The 19457-nt window shown below is 43.0% G+C and overlaps 2 protein-coding genes across 5 annotated transcripts; both read right to left on the bottom strand.

The window, feature by feature from the left end:
• Window positions 1–18: 18 nt before the first annotated feature.
• Window positions 19–14993, bottom strand: TTLL13 (tubulin tyrosine ligase like 13). 3 transcript variants are annotated; one of them, XM_051981097.1, is made up of 16 exons: window positions 14456–14993; window positions 13658–13910; window positions 12741–12781; window positions 11335–11453; window positions 10598–10728; window positions 10239–10395; window positions 9908–10051; window positions 9297–9382; window positions 8743–8974; window positions 8029–8213; window positions 7286–7471; window positions 3768–3954; window positions 2919–3098; window positions 1538–1862; window positions 611–887; window positions 19–413 (listed from the first exon to the last, which is right to left on the bottom strand). In XM_051981097.1, exons 1-16 carry the CDS (start codon window positions 14619–14621, stop codon window positions 410–412), a joined length of 2673 nt encoding a protein of 890 aa, XP_051837057.1. In that variant the 5' UTR covers window positions 14622–14993; the 3' UTR covers window positions 19–409. The 3 variants fall into 3 exon arrangements, with proteins under 3 accessions (XP_051837057.1, XP_051837058.1, XP_051837056.1); XM_051981098.1 differs by having other exon boundaries at window positions 611–866; XM_051981096.1 differs by having other exon boundaries at window positions 19–887.
• Window positions 13812–19373, bottom strand: GDPGP1 (GDP-D-glucose phosphorylase 1). 2 transcript variants are annotated; one of them, XM_051981107.1, is made up of 3 exons: window positions 18103–19373; window positions 15577–16797; window positions 13812–13910 (listed from the first exon to the last, which is right to left on the bottom strand). In XM_051981107.1, the coding sequence occupies exon 2, from the start codon at window positions 16742–16744 to the stop codon at window positions 15581–15583; it is 1164 nt and encodes a 387-aa protein (XP_051837067.1). In that variant the 5' UTR covers window positions 16745–16797; window positions 18103–19373; the 3' UTR covers window positions 13812–13910; window positions 15577–15580. The 2 variants fall into 2 exon arrangements, with proteins under 2 accessions (XP_051837067.1, XP_051837066.1); XM_051981106.1 differs by lacking the exon at window positions 13812–13910 and having other exon boundaries at window positions 15071–16797.
• Between the last annotated feature and the right edge of the window lie 84 nt (window positions 19374–19457).

Genomic DNA, 19457 nt, shown 5'->3' with positions numbered 1-19457 from the left:
GAAAGTCAGAGGCAGGAAGAGAAACGCTATAAAATTTTAATAAAAAGACGGATACAATTGCTAAGAGCTCAGTCCCGGCCCCAGCCGCAGCTGTTGCTCTCGAGCGGTCCCGTAGGGTAAGAGCGGCGGTGGAGAGGCAGCACGCTCCTCCCCGGCCCACGCACGCATGCACGGACGCCAGACCTCACGTCACACGCAGCACGGCGACGTCCTCCTGAGCGCCGGCAGCCCACGGCAGGTCACCGGACTCTGCTCGGCTAGGTCTGAGGACCCGGCTTCGTCGCTAGGCTCAGGGCCCAGGTCAGGCCCAGGGAGTAGTCTCCTGCTCTCTTTCGGCTCAGATGTTACCTCTGCTCTCCGATATCCAGGGACCAGTAGGTTCATTCTTCCGGCCCTGGGCTCAGGTCCATCACCTGGGGGACAGAGCGGGTCTGAGTCTGGAGGCCCGCACTGCTTCCCCGGCCGCTTTTCTGGGCTTGCTGCGCCCCGTCCTCCCCGGGACCCGGGGGTTTGGGTGATGCTCGGTTCCTCACGACTCGGCACTGTTACCAAATGACAGCCTGATGGTTAAGGAAGCCCCGGACCCCTGGAGTGGGCGAGCCGCTCTTACCTGTGGTGGCTGATGTTGAGGAGACCCAGTGCATTGGGGTGCTGGAGAAGGGGTGCAGAGGCGGGACACAGCGTCAACTCGCGGGTCGTGACTCTGTGCCTGGATTCTGACATGGAGGGCAGGCTGCAGCCAGCCCAGGAGTCACTTGCTTCTCTCTCTGGGTGCAGAAGGTAGCCCTGCCTTGGGGCTAGGGAGGGCGGCACTGATCCTGTCAGTGCCCGGTTCATGGCTTCTAACCTCCTGTTAGTTTGGCCCTCTAAAATAAAAATACGGGACCCTGAGGATTTGAGAGAGCCCAAGTCAGTTTATTTGATCATTCATTCCCCAACCCAAGACCACTTAGCAAAATTGGGACTGTGGTAGCCAAGTAGTGACTAGACTTAATTCTAGAGAAATAAATCCTCCCATATATTTTCTATTACTCATCATCCAGACTCTTGACTGCCAGGAGCATGGTGTCAGTCCATATTTCCCAAATGATGTTACTTTTTCTTTCTGCTGAGAAGACTTATGCCTAGCTCCTAGCCCTGGGCTTATTTATACCCATTTAAGCTTTGGCTTTTTAATTCACATTAATACATTTCACTTCCAAGTGCCAGGCTACTTTAGTTTCTAAGAAACTTTCATGAGTCCTTCCTACTGCTCAGTGCTTATTTACTTACAAACCAACTTCTCTAATGTCTAAGGACTTCCATTCCTAGTCTTATAAATGATCTTTGGTGGTCTTTGGAGTTTTAACTGAAATGTGTTCCAGAAAGAATTTATCCCAGGGTCATTAAAAGTATTTGATAATAATGGGAATTAATTGTGAAGGAGTAGGAGAATCAGAGTCTTAGATAAGTGGGAAAGAGAGTGGTCAAACCAGTCATGTGGGAAGAGCTGTAAGGAGCCTTTTGTTAAAAATCTTTCAGTTATTTGGGTACTTACGGCCATCATGCTTGTTGCCTCGAGTACTGGAAAAATAACGTCTGCCTGACTTCTTCATTGTCAGTGAGCAGGAACTACTTCCTGCAGAAGAGGTACCTAACCAGTTGAGGTTCTTGGGCTGCAGCTGGCAGTGGGAAGGGTGGGGGATGGTTGTTCTCATGTTTGACAGTGGACCCAAGATGTTGGGGATGAATGTGTGAGTCCGGACTGGTTGTATGAAGTTAGGGCCCAGTTCTTGGACGGAATTTTCTCTTATAAGGGACAAAGGGACGAGATTCACAGACTGCACATCTCGATTGCCAAGTCCATCCTGGTGAAATCTAGCCTAAAAGAAGAGTAATGCCTTACTATCTTTGTTGGGAGGAGAGACATTTGGGGAGAAATGGGTGCCCGAAATGGTTTCTTCTAGAAAAACCACTATCCAACTAACTTTTCCTTTTAGCTTTGGCAAAAGTAGCTTAGGCAAGGTCCAAAAAGGAAGTTTTTTTTGCTTTTTACCCACCCACTTCTCTTTAGATCAAATCCCTAATACAATAAATAAAAGGCATTTGTGTGACGTAGGAAAGGATTATAAATTATACTTTCCTGCATTTGAACATTGTGTTCCTCAGAGAATTTGAACCTGTACTGTAAATTAGAGGTTGTCAAACTTGAATCTTCCTAGTGTGGTTCTAACCAGATTAAAATTTAATTGGGAAATGTTTAACAAAATAAATTAAAATATAGTACAACAGATGATGTTAATTTGTGGGGTTTTTTTTGTTACCAGTAGCCGCAGGGATCCATTTCTTTTTGAATTTGATACTAATGCTGGAAAATCATTCAACTTGACTAATCACAAAATATCAATATGCCACGAAGCAGACTTTTCTGCATTATAAATATATTTATTTGTAAACAATATTAAATATATCCTTTGTTGCACTTTCTGGTTCAAAGACATTTTAGGTAGTTGCCCCCTTTGTTCAGTAGTCCTATCAGCCCTGGCACTTCTGGGAAAAGAGCTGTTCAGAAGCTACAGGGGACTTAAGAATTTAAGGCTTTGGCTTTGATTTCAGTGTGGCAATATTATTTGGAGCCATACCCCATACCTCTCCAAACATAAAAAAGTATATAATGAATATTCTGACTACCTAGCTCATAATCTATGACATACTGGCCATTAGGAGCTGCTCCCTGACATTATCTTTAAGTGTGAAAGAGCACAGGATTTGGGGATCAGATGTAGTCAAGAATTCCAAATCCTTTTCATTGTAGGTCTTATGTAGCAACTGTGTCAGGATGTCAAGCACTATTCTGAATTAGCTACCTAGCACTATCCCCTAACACATTTTACAACCCCGTTTTCCCATGCTAAATAAGACTGTGAAAGCACTCTCACCCGATTTGTAGGGAATTTGTTCTGGGGTCGTTGAGTGGGGTGCAGCATACGAGTTAGCTGATCTACAATACCCAGACTACGAATAAGATTCTCCCTTTGAAGAAGGGACTTCAACCGTTCCAATTCCTCCTCCTCCACAATTTCTTGAGGCTGCATAGTGTCCACTTGTACTGCTGGAAGCTACAAAAAACACAGGTGATCAATGAAAGGCTCCAAATTATCAGCAAAAGATGTTAGTATTAATGAATCCTGCACAGTGCATGGTTATTATTTCCCTATTCTTCTCGGCACAAAAATCCTCTTCATTCTTCCCACTATGCCCAACTTTGTGATCCCTTCCCTTCCCCAGCTGCTCCTTGTTGCTTGGTAGATCACTCAAAGTGCCAAATACCATACTATTTATTCAACCCCAGATTTCTCCTTGAAAATGGACATTTATGTAAAGTTTATCTTTTCAGAATTAAATGGCCCTCCTCTTTCATGGCTTTCTTGTACACGAAAAAAATTTATTTTACAGAAAGTCATGTGCAATTTTGCTAATTATGTTAGAATTTATATCTTATTTTCATAGGATAGCATGAATTCCCTCTAGAATAGCCTGCTATTTTTCTTGTGTTTCTAATTTCACTACTGAAAAGGAAGCCTGGTATAATGGAAAGAGCAGGTCGAGAAGGTTTGAGACCTGTGTTCCATTTCTGCTACTTGTTGTGACATTTGAACAACTCATTTAACCTCTCTAGGCCTCAACTTCCTCATTTGTAAAATGAGAAAATTTGATTATATGACCTTTCAAGTCCCTTCTAGCTCTGAGAATAAATGATTCTGTGATTTAACTTAAGCCAGTGACACCTGCTTTTCTTGGTTCCTGGACCTTATGTAGTTCAAGCGAGTGGGCAGGCCTTTGGGCCCTACCCTGGACCTATTCTTCTCTCCAGCTGATTCTCCCTGATTTACATCCTTATTTTCTTTTCTCCTTTTGTTGTTGCCTGTGGCCTCAAGCTGTTCCTGCTTCAGACGGATCTCCTCCAGTTGCTGCCTGGCAAGACAAAGCAGTTTCAGGTACTAGAGTAATACAAGGGGTAGGAGGAATGTGTGTGTGTATAGAGATTCTAACCTGGGAGTCCCAAAATTGATGAAAAGGGGGGGGAAAGCCTAATAAAACCTAGATTCTGATTTGAAAAAGGAATTGGAACTTGAAAGAAGAAACAACTCTGTATGTCTGGTTTTCTCATATAGCAGTGGGTAGAAGTTAAGTCTCAAAAGCTGAATGTCTTCTCTCATACTAATATGATTGTGCGAAGCATGGCCAAGTCTTCAGTCAACAAGCGTTTACCATTCCAAATATTGTGCTAAGCTCTGCAGATACAAAGAAAGGAAAAAAAAAAAATCCCTGCCCTCAAGAAGCTCACATTCTACTGTGATCTACATAGTTGGAAAACAGGAGGTAATGTCAGAGGGAATGTTCTAGGGGGTCAAAATGGAGGAAGGAATTAGTAAGGAAATCCCTCTTAAAGAAGGCTGGTTTTGAATTGAATCTTGAGGGAAGCCAGGAGGTAGGACAAGAAGGGAGGTCATTCTAGGCCCTAGGGACAACCAATAAAAAGGCAGTCAGGATGAAGTATTGTGTATGAGGAACAGTGAGAACTAATGGAAGGGGATAAACTAAGAAACATGGAAGGGTGGAAAGAAGTCAGGTTTGTGAATGGTTTTATATTTGATTCCGATGTTAATAGGGAGGGTCCTGAAGTTTATTGAATAGAAGAGTACTGAGACCTGTGCTTAAAGATCACTCTGGCAGCTAGTAGAAGATGGATGGGACTGTGAAGGACACCAACCAGAAATCTACTGCAGTAGTCCAGAATAAGCTGTAAGAGCTTACCTACACCAGAGTTGTAGCTGTGTTAGAAAAGAGGAGATATGTGTATATGACACATTGCAAAAGTAAAAACAATAAGACTTGGCAATAGGATTGAATATATAAAGTTAAGAACGATGAGTTAAACTTGACAGTAAAGTTACAAGCTTGGGAAGGAAGGAAGTATTAGAAGAGGGGAGAATTTTGGAGGAAAGATACTAAGTTCTGTTTGGCACATGTTGAATTTGATATGCCTAAAAGACAACCAATTTGAGATGTCCAGAAGGTAGTTGAAGAGGCAAAACTGGAGATTAGCAGAGAGGTTAGGGGTGGATAAAAGATAAGAGAATCATTTTCATAAATTCATGAGATATGATGAGATCACCAAGCAAAAGAATATATATTGTTTAGTCATTTCAGTTGTGTCCAATTCTTTGTGACCCCTTCTGGGTTTTTTGGTAAACATACTGGAGTGACTGCTTATTTTCTTTTTCAGCTCATTTTACAGATGAGGATCTAGGGCAAACAAGATTAAGTGATTTGCCCAAGGTCACACAGCTAGTAAGTATCTGAGGCCAGATTTAAACTCTGGAAAACTCATTTTCTGGCTCTGTCTACTTTTCTACCTAGCTGCTTAAGAAGGAATATATAAGAAGAAAAAGTCTCAAGACAGAACTTTGAGGGGCATACTCACAGTTAATGGGTATGACCTTTGAATAAAGATCCAGTAGAGGAAACTTAGTGTAGTAGATCAAGCAGGTAGGAGGAGAGCAACCAGAGAGCAGTGTTAACAAAAACCTATAGAGGAGAGAGTATCAATGGAAAGTAATGGATTACTAGCTGCACAGAAAGATGAAGATGAGAAAAGGCCTTTAGATTTGATGAATGAGATAATTCACTTTGAAGGGAATAATTCCAGCTAAATGAGGAGGTTGGAAGACAAACTTCAGAGGATTTGGAAAAGAATAAATAGACGAGGACTGCAATAATTAGATTGGAAGGATCAAAAGCAGGGCTTTTTTCTTGTTTTTAAAAATGGAGGAGACTTGAGTATGTTTGTTGGAAGCAAAATATCCAGGAGTTAGAGACTGAAGATTAGTGAGAAAGGATATGATTAAAGGTAATCAAGGGTGCACATAAAGGGATTTACTTGGACAAGGAGAAAGTGCACATCATCTTATGAAATGGAGTAAAGGAGGAAGTAGTGAGGAAACCCATTTAACTAATATGAGATGAGAATGATGAGAGAAGAAGGATTGTTCAGCCAAGGCCTCAATTTTTGTAAGGAAATATGAAATTAAGTTGAGGGGAGATAAAAAGGGGAAGAAAAGCTATTAAGATGAACAGAGTAGTGAATCAGTTTTGTTGCTTAGAACATTTTTCAGTCATGTCCAAGTCTTCATGACCCCATTTGGGGTGGTATTGGCAAAGATACTGGAGTAGTTTGCCATTTCCTTCTCTAGTTCAGCTTAAATATAAGAAAACTGAAGCAAATAGGTATTTTTCTTTCCCCAGAGTCATACAGTTAGAAAGTATTTGAGGCCAGATTGGAACTCAGGAAGATAAGTTTTCCTGACTCCACACCTGGCACTCTGTTCATTGTATCACCTACTTGCCCAGTGAATCGATTATGAAAGTATAAAAGGATTATCTTGCTTCAGAGTGAAAATATGTAACACAAATTTGTAGTTATCAGTTTCTTGATTTTCTACAATTCTACTTGGCAGCACAGAGATAGAACCAAAGGCAGTGGATAAGGAATATAATACAAAATTGGAGCTTGACAATGCTATATTGGTGACAGGATAAGAGGAACAAGGGATTTGTGTTGAGCTTTTTCACCAAAGTTTAAATATAGGGAAAGAGTGTATCCAGTGGCTTGCCAAGAAACAGGGATGGAGGGACTAGAGGTCAAACTGAAGACAAAGAACAGAGTTAGGGGTTGTTATTTTGAAGTAAAAATAGACTGATAAAAATTATTATGTTCAGATAAAGCAATTTCAGAGTTCCTGAACATAGAAGTGAACATGTATTGATGATGACAATATCAAAAGTAGTAAGACTGTCTCTGTGTATAGCTAGAGTAGAGGAGTCATGGGAAACGAAGGTTTGAAGATTCAGCAATATGTACTAGTCCCTAGAAAGAAAGCAATTGAGGTGAGAGAAAGCCAGGCACTGAACTCATTGAGGAAAGAAAGAGAACTTCTTAGGGAATTGATAAATAACAGCTATAGAATCTTTATTATATGATGAATTATGGACTAAATGAACCTTAGAAACAGGACAGGCTGTTGAATGATTGTGATAGAGGAAAACTGGAAGTGGCAATAAGGAATATTCTTCTTCTCCAAGCATGACCAAATTTGTGAGGGACAGGAAGTTGGAAGAGTATAAGAGGTATTGGAATGTGTCATCAGGAGGGTGACAGATCTCAGTGAGTATCAGAAGATAGAAGGAGTGAGAAAATGAAAAGTTTAAGATGAAAAAAAGTTTGTTAAATTGGGCAATGTACCTGGCACATTCTTCCCTTGCTTTGGAGGCAGCAGTCTCCTGGAAAAGCGAGCCATTGTGCTTGAAAAAGGGTGCATATTTTTCAGAATCTGGCCCAGGGTAGATACGCCGGTAACCACCTAGGTGGGAGTTCTCATACTTCTCCTGGTCCAGCATTGCTGCATTTGATGACTCCATTTGTTCTCGCCTGTAGGAATCATTCTTAGTTTAAGGAGGGGGTATGTATATGTGTGGGTATGCTTAATTCAGGGTGTAAGCCTGAAAAGTATGTCTCCCCACCTTTCCTACTACTGGCTACCTTGAAACTTCAGTCCAGAACCACCTCAAGAATAATTTAAATCAACCAAATCCAATGTGCCTCCTAACAAAAAACACCTCTGTGTGGCCCAACCCTAGTTGTGAGATTAGAAATTCAAACATAACTTGGTACTGGCTGAACTTACCAACTGTGGTAATGCCAAATACTCAGTGTGTTCAACAGGGTGTTTTTTTTTTTTTATTTTTGTTTCCAATATAGGCAGGTATACTAGAGGAAACATACTTTGCTACTTTTATTTTTAGAATAGCAGCATCATTCAAGGCTCCGTTTTCTATATTACCAATCTTTATCACAGAAATTACGAGTTGTGCCAGACTCTAGAAAACAAGTAAACTAGGCCAGCCGGGAGCTTTCTTAGAAAGAAAACAATGGCGGAATAGGCAAAAACATGATTTAACGACGTGCTTTGTAAAACATCAGAATACCGGGTTTCTCGTGGTTGCTGATGACACTGGAAAAGCCTCTCCTTCACCCTCCGCTTATCTTCTTCTAGCACCTTCCTCTTGTCACAGCCTCGGAGGTTGATAAGATTCATGGCATCACCAAGAAGTGCATCCTTCACTTCCCGGTCGAGGCTTGAGTCTGTGGTGAAGCTCGGAGAGTGATTGACCTATCAGGAAGAGTCATTATCTACCCCTTGCCTAAGTCTTCCAAGAATGGTAGGGATAATGGAAAGGTCATTACAGAGAGGTCCCTTTCAGTGGCTAAAGATGAGACGTGGTTTTAATCAGCAGCAGCCAGGTTGTGATAAAGGTCCGTGTAAATATCACGGATTAGCCAGGGCAAGGCAAAGAGACTAAGACTACTAAAGTAAGGCTCCTGGTATAAACCAGTCAGGATATCCCAATCTGGCTTCCCATGGTTCAAGAGAGGCATTTACCTGGGCTTGGAGTCCAGTAAGTTTTGACTCTACACACAGGCATAGGTTGCTCCTTTCTCTCAACAATAGCTTGTCAGTATAAACAAACAGACCGACAGGTATGTGTGTGTGTTTATACAGATAGGAGGCTTCATTCATTTCTTTCTCAACCATTTCATGCCTCTGTCTTGGACCAGTGGCTCACGCTTCACAAGGAAAGAGCTATCCATTTGACTGTCCCTTGATCTGGGTTTTCTGACATCCTGGGGACTGTCCTCACCTCTAGCAGCCAGGGCTTCAGCTTGTGGTCCAGTAAAATGTCGAAGCCAAGGATCTCAAAGCAGGCACAAGTGCCACTCCCCAAATACTGTGGAAAGCAGGTTCGGTAGTTGTGTCGAAGGACGGAATGAGCGGAGATGATGGTCTTGATGATGATGTCCTCGATGTCCCCCCACAGTTCTCTTGGCTCGTAGTTGTGGTCCCTCAGCCAGGTGTTGAGTGTTGACAGCTTCCTGTGAGGCCCAGTACTCAGAGGACTCAGGAAACTCTAATACTAAGCCCATACCCTTCTAGCTTCAAAGGAAACTATTTTTAAAAGTGAGGATTGGAATCAGGGTATGATTTCAGAGTTGGAAACCAGGATTCATGGGCCACACCCAGGGAAAGAGTTCGGAGAGCTTGAAATAAGAAAAACTGTTTCTGAGTGCTCCAGAGAAACTAGCCTCCAACGAGACCACTCATTGCTTGGGCTACTGGGGCTGTCACGGTGCCTCTGCAGGGCTGGGAAAGGGATGGGAGAACAATGCATGCAAGGGGAGATAAAAGGAGAAGTACCTCTTGCTGCCTATTGTCTCATCTCGGACAAAATTCTCATTGTGCTTGTTGATGGCATAGTTAGTCAGGTGCATGCAGACATCATCCTATGAAGGAATCAGTTCAGTATTTTCAAGCTATCATTAGAAGTATATTCCTTACCCTATTCTGTATTCCTCATTCTACTCCTCCCAAGAATTTTCCTCTGTGATCCTTATTTATATTCCACAGGTTTCCGGATGATTAAAAATTCAGCAGAAGACCTTGCTCTTACACTTACGTCCTGTGTTTCCCTTTCCTCGAATGCCTTCCACTGAGAATAAAGGAAGCCTGGGCAAGCCAGGCATTAAATTCTGCTAAACTTATCTTTAATGATTCCATTTCACCCTAAACTATTACTAATTTTCTCAGCTATGAGAGATTTCCCCAAATTATTCTCAGAAGTTGTCAAATCAAACTATAGTATGTCCCTCTGGCATCCTTTCTTCTAAACAAGTAGAAATTTATTTTTTTCAAGTTTATCTAATAACAATAATGTTGATGTAAGGACTTCTTGGCAAGGGAAGGGAGAAATACTGAAGCACTGATGTGTACATACTTCTACTTCAGGGCTGCCTTTTAGGTCCTCATACCAGATTGCTGATGCTTGGTTCCATGTAAGGCATAGTAGCAAAGCGGGCTAAACCTTCTTCATACATGAAGACACGAAGCGGGTCACAGGATGTGATCAGGACATAGATTCTCATATCAAACTTGAAGCCATCAATGAGGAAGGGCTGAAAGAGAGTGATCCCCATGAGGGAAGCGAGCAGTAGGAACTACAACTGAGGAAAGTGGAGGGGGCAAAAGGGTACTAAAACTGATTCCCTCCCACATGATTCTAGGAAAATACAATCAGATTCAGTTGCTTGTTGAGAAAAAAATGGCCCCGTGACTAATAAGAAGTCAGTGATCTAAACTCACCTTGGATATGTACTGCTGACAGATCATGTGCTCTCCTGGCTTGATCTCCCGAGGATTCCGAGTGATAAAGATGCCTCTTCCCTGGCAGCCACTGTCTGGCTTACAGATGTAAGTACGAGTTTTCCGCTGACGTCCATGGTTCTGAAAGTCCCCATAGCTGTTTGGCACAATGGTAGTGGTCAGAAAGCTTCCAGATATCATGGTCACTGCTCACCCACAGAGTCCTTTGGATTATTCCTGTTATTCACTGTGTGACTCTCTTGGAACACTCATTTCAAGTCAGTTTTCTTTGGCCAGCTGAATCCCTCTCCTAATTTTTATTCTTGTGTGCCATTTTGAAATAACAAGCATTTACTTACTCTGCAGGGAGGCACCAGGTCCGGGGGAAAATGTTATACTCGGAAGGATAAAGCTTGTGCATGCGGTTGAGATTTCGCGCCAATAGATCTTTACGACAGATTTCTGTCATTCCTGGAAAATGGTTGATTTTCTAAAAAAAAAAAAAAAGAGAGAGAGAGACAAAAGAAATGCCAGGTTCATCTAAATAAAATGGGTATTAGCTCCTTAGATTGACAGAAGCTATAAGGGAAAATGGAGAGGGAGCACAGGAAAGGGAGCAATAATCCCTAAATAATTCCAAGCATTGGGGATGGGGTAGGGTGACAATTTGGGACAAATAAGCAATGAAGCAAAAGAGTTTTGCCTGGTAAAACCAAGAAGCAAATCCTTGGATTTAAAGGTAATAATAAAAACAATAGCTAGACTTTACATAGCATTTTAAAGTTCACAAAGTACTTTACTGATCTTATAGCTCCTAGAGCCTGGTACATAGTAAGTACTTAAAACACTTTCTCTCTTTCTCTGTCCTCTCTTTTTGTTTCTAAGTCTCCCCCCCTGAAGCCTTATTATGTTAGATAAAGCCCCAATTCTTTCCTAAGAAGTTTCTGCTAGTGGTCTTTCCAGAAACTTTCATCTTTGTGGTACTGAACAAAGGGAAAAAAACTGTATTTTTGGTTATCCTAATACAATGATGGGAGTAGATGATTCTATTGGTACAGCCCCCTTCACTTAGTGCTTCCTCCCAAGAAGTTAATACTTGAAATCTCTTCATGTCCATAACACGCTCCAATGAGACAGAACAGTCAGTCCAGTACACTGTCCATTCCTCGTCCTCCCCCACCTCCTTCAGGCCACAGAGTTGAGCAGCTCGTCGAACTAAAAAGACAGAAAAATCCTGACATTGACTTTCAAGGTACATACCATGTGGAACAGAAAGAAAAGACTATGGCCATTGCCTAAATCTCAGTATGGTGAAGAATAAGAATGTTTGATATGGGTGAGGAGCAGATTCAACACTGTTGTTTAATGTGATATTCCTATGTCTACTATTATATCAGAACACTTCTTCCAAGATCTGACTGTTAGTCAACTCTGGGTAACCCCAGCCAATAAAGTAGGATATGATTCTCCAGAGCTATCCCAAAGGTACAAAAGCATGGTTCCCAAATCCTGTCTCCAGAAAGCTCAGGGGAGGGATCTATTAGTACTGCCAAGGTACCTCTCGCGTGGCAATAGGGAAGAAAAAAGTAAATGATTAAGCAACTTCCCTAAGGCTTCCAAAGGCCTGAGTGGAAGAACCAGGATTTGAACTTGGCTTTTGACTTTTATCCAACATTCTTTTATACTACACTGCCTTATGTCTTGATCTTATCCTTCCAGTCTCATTGAATTATTCCCTTCTACTTGAAAACTTGCCTATATCTCAACTACATCCTAAAAACAATGTTTCTGACCACCCTACCCCCAGCCATCTGTGTTTGGTATAATTCTATACATTTATTAAAGCTCAACTAAAATGCCATATCCATAATGTCTTTTTCTTGTTTTCAGCAACCTTTCCCCCTCCTATCAACTTCATCCTTTTTTGTATTTCCTTTATGATTTTACATTCTATAACATAATTACTTGTGTGCCTTTCTTTCCTCTTGCACGGTATTTTGTGCTTAGTTGAATAATTTAGTTAATAATTTGAAATAATTGAATGGATCTTGAAAGCTGAAGCATACTCAAATATTAAGGTTATAAGCCAATACTGACGTCATATAGTATAACTTAGCAGCAATCTTTCTCCTGAGGTTTAACGGCCCATAGAAGGAAGCTTACAGCTAACAGACCCTACTTTTTGGAGACTATGAGTATTTACAGTAGCAATGTGTACACTGGAAAAAACATGTTTTAGAGAAAGATAAAAATGAAAGCTTCTAGGATTGTGCAGTAGATAGAGCCATGAGCCTGGATCCCAAAAGACCCAAGTTCAAATCTGGCCTCAGACTTTTACTAATTGTGTGATCCTGGACAAGTCACTTAACCCAGTTTGCTTCAGTTTTCTCATCTGTAAAATGAGCTAGAGAAGGAAATGGCAAAAACTACTATGTTTGCCAAGAAAACGCCAAATGAAGTTATAAAAAGTCAAACTCAACTGAACAACAAAAAAGTTCTTACCACTTTCATACTTGCAGTTGGTCAGGTTGATAGTCAAGAGTCTGCAACAGAGGGAGATATGAAATCAAATGAAATTTAAAAATAGGATAGAAGGGAAAACTGAACTCTAATTGGGTAGGCAGATCTTGGGTCCCCAAATAGAACACCTGAAGAGCTAACCAAATTTTCTTATGCCGCTATGGAACTCACAGGAGAAAGACCAGCATTCCAAGAGTCCTAATGAAGGAAAATTCAGATTTGACCAGTTGTCATAATAAATTAGTTACATAAATCTGTTAATTCCACCATCACATCATCTGTTACATGTCACCAACGTCACTACCCTGTCTGGTTTTTCCCACCTGTTTCCATTAGACATTTACTTAAAAATCCTTAGTGTGGTTCTCCATTACCTAGCAAATAAGATGACGATTCAGCAAGCATTTTAATTGAATTGAAAGAAAAAGGGACTCGGTATCTGCATTTAAAGTTCTCTTTAATCAGAGCATTTTAAAAATTCTTGCTTTATATCATTTTACTATCTTCTGTTCTAGACAAACTAAGCTACTCTCATATGACTTTATTGCCTTTGTAAACCATCTGCAATACCTAGAAATACTTCCTTCCCTCGCCCACTTCTTTTGTCTTTTGAATCTCTATCCATCTTTTACAGCTCAACTTAAATACTAGACTATTCACAAATCTACTTCAGTATTTGGCAGTGTTGGGCACATATAAGGCAACTTAATGTTTATTGTGTTGTAACATCCAAGCAATTCTTCTGAAAGAGAAAAGACCAAAAAAAGTCTGTGAAGTTAAGGTCTTCCCTGTTTCTTCACTAGAGAGATAAAGGATAAACATCTGGTTTCCAGTGGCCTTAGCAGAAGGATCCCCAGAAGCCTAGACAGTAGGTAGAGGATGCAGGAAACTATTACCACCTTCTTTTCCGCCGTCTCTTTTTCCTCCCAACTTCTAGGTCCTCTGGTTCAGAAGGGGCTGCCGTTTTCTTCTGAAACTTTTTGACAACCGAAATGGGGGCCGCATTCCCACCTGCCTCTGTGCTGTCCTGCTGCAGAGCAGTAGAGGGGCCTGTGACCCTTTTAACATTTTCCTCCTCTGATTCCTCTTCCTCGCCATAGTCATCCTCTGATTCACTGGTTTTGCAGATAGCATTCTCCATACTTGTAGATTCTGCAGCAGAGGCAAAATACCCAGGGGTAAGGGGTTAATAAGACTTGCCCTGACTCTGACGCTTGTGTCCAGCTAGTACCATCGCTTGCTTTCTCTACACGCACACACACAGAGCATAGCTTCAGGTGGACAGTTTAGTGACACCTGCTTGCAGACTTGAGGTTGGGCTTGCAGACTTGAGGTTGGGACCATTGCCTGCGCCCACTCTCAACTGGGCGACCAGGGACCAAAGGTGCTGGGATGTAGAGGTAAGGGAGCGCCTCCCCGCGGCTGACCTGGGCAGTGCAGGGACTGCTGCTGGGCGGGCGACCAAAGGGGCAGGAGAACTTTTAATAGGTAGGGGTGAAAGGATGCTAATCACCAGAGGCTCAGTCGGGGATTGAGGGGGGAGGGCGGCAGCTGCGCCCTCTAGTGCCTAGGAGCGGCCCGGCGGAAGACTCATCCCCTCCCCTGGCCCAGAGCTCGATTTGTCCGTCTCCTGGGCTATAGGGGACCACCTCCGGTGGCTCCGGAGAGGAGCCCGCTTCCCTCCCCGGGGCTCTCACCTAGCACTGAGACCCCGGCGGCGGCGGCGCCTCCACAGGCTCGCAGCGCCGCCGCCGCCGCCGCCACCGCTGCTGCTGTCGCCATGGACACGCCTTGGAGAAGCATTCTGGAGGGGCGGGGCCTCTTCTCCACAGCCACACCCACCTCGGCCTTCGCCGCGGCCATCTTAGGCTGAATAGAACGAGACCCCGACTTCAGAGGACTCGCAACAATAAAGAAGACTACCGCGGCTGCCTCGAGAACCTGATGGTCTTTCCGAACTGCCTACAATGCACGCTAGAACATGTAGTTTCTAGGGAGCCAAACTCCAGAACTTCGCCGAAGTCCTGGGATGGCTCGTTGCATAGCTCCGTGGGGCCCTGGTGCCCCGGCCCGGCGACTTTGGGCTGCAAGTGGCCAATTACAGGAGCCGGGCCAGCATCTTTAATAACGGGCCAATTATTTAAATTATGGCTTCCCGACTTTTAAAAAATCGATTGGAAAGCAGATATGCAAACTGCTGTGAGGGTATCTTGGACAGATTCTCCTCCGCACCCCCCCCCCCAGTGAGTTCACTTAAGTATGCATGTGAGCACATGTGTGTATGTATATACAGATACACATGTGTATACATATTGATATAACATAATTCAAAAAACATTTATTAAATCCGTCTATGTATGTAGGATACTATAATAAAGGCTAATTTCTGTCTTCATGGAACTTACATTCATGTACACAAATAAAAGTACAAGATAATAAGGAGAGAACACAAAACTTTGGATTGGGAATAGATCTGTAAAGGATTCATAGGAGAAACAGTACTTTAAAACTGCGGAAAAGCAAAGATTGTGAGTAATGAACAGGGAGAGCATTCCAAGCATTGAGGGATATGTGGAACTGTAAGATTGGGGAACACTGAGCTCAGCACTAGCTGACTAGCAGTCCAGTTTGGCTGACATGGAGAAGATGTGTAGGGAATTAATATGAAATAAGTATAGAAAAGTAGGTTGGAAGCAAATGCCAGACCTCTAAGAGTTTTTATATGCCCAAAAACAATAGGGATTACTGAAGGTTTTTTGAACACTAAGGAGGAATAAGATACATTAAGAGATAAATATCACCCAGGGAAAGAACCTACTATGTTATGCCATGAGGGACACCAGTGCTTCCTGAAGTTGTAAAAACTGAGATGGAGGCAGGAGAGACTGCTGAATGAGATTCAGAGCTGAAGCTTCTGTCAAGCTGTGAAAATCCTGGGATGTTTTAACTGGCAAATGTCCTGCCAGCTCACAGAGTGCTACATTGAAAGCCTCCCCTTCCTTAACTCCAAAGCTGGACTTCCGGGCCCAGAGGATGACCCGGACACCAACGTAGGCCAATGAGGATGGTGGGTTTCCAGGCGGGGCCCCCCGTGTCACAAATAAATTATGTGCAATCTCCTGGTCAGTGAGATAGTTGGTGACCTGGCAGACCCTATCCACCAGTGCCTTCAACTTTGGTCCTGGCTCATCCACATAAAATAGAAAACCAGGGGCTGGGAGTCCTTCTAGTAGATAGATATAACCATTTGGATCTAGTGGCTGGCTTGAAGCTGTCTCTACTGGCAGTTTGTGGGCCAGATAGTAACCATGCAGATGTAAGTGGTTCACAGAAGCCAAGCCACCTAGGCTGTTGAAGCCCACCCGGAAGCCAGGATGAGTACTAAGCATAACAGCCTCTATTCCAAACTGTAATGGGTCTGGCAGGAGGATTTGTGGTAGCCCCTGGGTGAGCTCTGGCACAAACAGCACATGTCCCCATTCCAAAGGACTGACATTGATAATTACCAGGACTTCAGTGCACTGGAGAGCCATCGGAAAGCCTGGATCTCTGCGTAAGCGGAAGAGGATTTCTCCTGGTTTGATCTTACTGAAATTGAACTGCTGAGGGTCAAATGCCTGTCTCACACTCTGGATGTTCTGAGGGCGTCTTCTCTGTACACCCCGCTCCACATTCAGCTGAGCCACAAAACCCAGAGGGCCAGGTAGGATCTGGGTTTGCAGCTCCCCAAGGCAGTAACGAAAAAATCCTTGTTCCATCCGTTGCTTCCAAGATGACTGGAGGGTACAATCAAAACGAGACAGCAAAGGGGGACACAAGATACCCGATTCACTAATTTGCCATTGTATCCCTTTCACTATCAGTTCTTCCTGGCAATACACAAAATCCAATATTCCCAGCCCAATAGGATGTCTTGACTGTTGTTCACAGCCATTGCTCTGGGGTAATAAATCTGAAGTTTCATTTATATTCTGTGGTATAGCCATCTGAAAAGGGCACAAATCCCAAGTTCTACCAGATATGGGTTCCTCCAGGTGATCTGGAACACAATAAGAAGGGGTAAAGGAACACAGAGTGTATCACATTTCTAAGGGTTTTAACAATTTTTTTTGGCCACTGGATTTTTGGTTTTTTAGATCACTTTGAAAAATAACTTAAAGTTCTAGAAAAGTAATGTTTTAAATCTATTTTTGTAAAAAGTTTTCTGCTGTTGTGTTTGTACATATAAAGATGCCCCATGATATGTGTAATGATATAGTTTCTTAGTATGTATACAACAAGGCCAAACCTATGCATAGGAAAACTGATAACTTCATAAGGAAAATCGATAGGGATTATAAAACCTGTTTCATAACATTTTCCATCTGCCACTATACCAACCCAGCTGAAATTCTCATTTCCAGCTTCACCACCATCTAAATGAGTCCAGAAACAACAAAAAAAGGGGGGAGTGGAGGCAAAAGTACCTCAAGTTAAAATTTACATTTATGTTTCCTAGCTATCTCTTCTCATTAGGACAAAACAGCTGGTTACACTTTGGAAATTAAGTATTCTTCCTAAGCAAGTTAGCAATGAGCCTTGAGACTTGGGAAAGCAGTGGAGAGGACAGAACCACAGTTGGCTACCAAATAATTAAATTAATTCATTAAATATCTACTGACCCACTCCGATATGTAGAATATTGGAAGATAAGATGAGGAATTAAGAGATGTTCTTTGCCCTTCAAAGAGTGTAGTTTTATTGTATAATAGGAGATATAAAACAGAAATGAACATTCACATTATTTATAATGTGAATGTTGCATTATAGCTTTTAAGGAATACATACATTTAAATAATTATTTGACCTTCCTAATAACCCCAGTTTGTAAATAGGTAGATAAGACAGGTGTCCCCGCTTTATCCAGGAGGATTCTGCATCTCAGCGGCTACATAGTATAAGTCACAGTCACAAAGTGGAAGCGGAGAGGAAACCCGGGAGTGGATAGAACGTCTCGGCTTGAGATCAGGAAGTTCCTACCCGCCCCTTTTTTTTGGTAACTCAGTGCTTTTTCCACTAACATGGGAAATAATTGATAGGTTTCGTTAAAGATATCAGAAAAAAAGGCGGGGGGAGGGAGTTGGGAGATCGGAGAAATAGGGGTGAAGAGTACCGAATGAAAACTTTCTGCATCCACCCTTCTCGGGGCTCCCCTGGGGTAACAACTGGGGCTCTACAACTTCCAATCTTCCCAGCACAGATGCTTCCCAATAAATGTTGACTACATTTTTCTCCCGTCCCATTATGCTTTCCTCCAGAGAGTGAGTGCACCGTCTTTCTTCCCTCGCTTCCCTCCTCTCCTCACCTTAGCTCTTCCCACCAGTCTATCCTAGGTGGATATTGGTGCCTTTTCCAAGATCTGGGAAGAGGAAACTGACTTCCTGAGCCTTCGGGGGTCAAGAGTGCGCATGCGCCTCTCTTAAAGGGTAGGAGCAACTGTGAGGTAGAATTCACCCTCCCTTCTCAAGGAGCTAATGGGCGGAGTCTAGCATTTCTACCCCACCCCCTCTAGCTTCTAGAAGAAGAGACATCCCTGTCCCGGGTCCCTACTCCTCTCAAGAGCTGTCAGCTCAGAGATCATCTTGTTCAGTAACTTCATTTTGTAGTTTCGATCCTCCTGAAATGATGTTCTGTTTTAGGGACAATCGACTATTCAGCTCTTGGCTCAAACCCTCATTTCAGACACTATTACTAGTCCTCAATACGGATTTCCAAAATGTACATATCGACAACATTACTGCCCGACATGATGTAACAGCGTTCCAAGCATGGGTTACAGCCAGAGAAAAAGCACTCGGAGCCAAGAAATATGGAGTGTCTTGCTCGTGCTAGAGCAAAGAACAGTGTTGCTGAATCGAAGAGTACATGTCCGGGATAATAAGAGTAAGAAGACTGGAAAGGTAGGGCGGGGCTAGGTTAAAAAGGGTTTTGAACGCCAATCAAAACATTTTGTATTTGCTCTTGGAGGTGAATGGAGCCACTGGAGTTTATATTGCGTGAGGGGGAGGGAGGCGGGGCGATAAAGTCAGACCAGCGACTTCAGAAGCGGACTAACCATATCAATTCAAGCTGTTTCCGGTGGTCTGGGACTGGGGAAGAGCAGCAAACCCGGCTCCTCCCTTTAACCATGGGTCCTTCTTGAAAGGCTGTGGTAGTTTTAAACTTCCCGCTTTACGATTCAAATTCCATTAATCAAAGACCTTTACCGGAGATCACGCACAGTCCTCTGGGATATGTAGTCCAGAGACTTCCAATGAGCGAAGGTCTCTTGTCCCTATGAATTGTGGGAAATTAAGTCCTGTTTAGGCCCACTACAAATTAGCGAGGAAACTTGAGCCCCAAGGGACTTGTTTGTCCAAACTCCGCATTTTTTTTCCACTACACCCCGCCGCCTCTTTTCTAGGCGTGGGGCTAAAGAAATGTCTTCTTCTAAAGTGCAGCTGCCACAGGTCCCAGCATTCTGGCATTCTCTGTACACCGCCTCCTCTTCTTCTTTCCCTCTTTCCTCCTCCCCCGCCCTAACCACGTCACACGCCTGATTTTGGAAACCTCTACCTGGATTCATTCACCCAGGCAATTGAGAACTGGAGTTCGGGCCCTTTAAGAACGAGAGAGGCGGAGCCTGTAGGCAAATACGGAAGGTGGGGTCGGAGTCGCCCC

Source organism: Antechinus flavipes, chromosome 2 (genome assembly GCF_016432865.1).
Source record: "Antechinus flavipes isolate AdamAnt ecotype Samford, QLD, Australia chromosome 2, AdamAnt_v2, whole genome shotgun sequence".
NCBI classification, from domain to species: domain Eukaryota; kingdom Metazoa; phylum Chordata; class Mammalia; order Dasyuromorphia; family Dasyuridae; genus Antechinus; species Antechinus flavipes.
Note: the sequence above shows the minus strand (reverse complement) of the source record. Positions and strands in the feature narration are given on the sequence as shown.

Excerpts from the sequence above, each read along its gene's own strand:
- TTLL13 (XM_051981096.1), bottom strand. The coding sequence starts at position 14,621 with ATGGCCGCGGCGAAGGCCGAGGTGGGTGTGGCTGTGGAGAAGAGGCCC. Across the intron at positions 13,911-14,455 it reads CGCCGGGGTCTCAGTGCTAG|AATCTACAAGTATGGAGAAT; the intron begins GTGAGAGCCCCG and ends CCTCTGCTGCAG. Across the intron at positions 3,099-3,767 it reads CCAGGAACCAAGAAAAGCAG|CTTCCAGCAGTACAAGTGGA; the intron begins GTGTCACTGGCT and ends TGTTTTTTGTAG.
- GDPGP1 (XM_051981107.1), bottom strand. The coding sequence starts at position 16,744 with ATGGCTATACCACAGAATATAAATGAAACTTCAGATTTATTACCCCAG.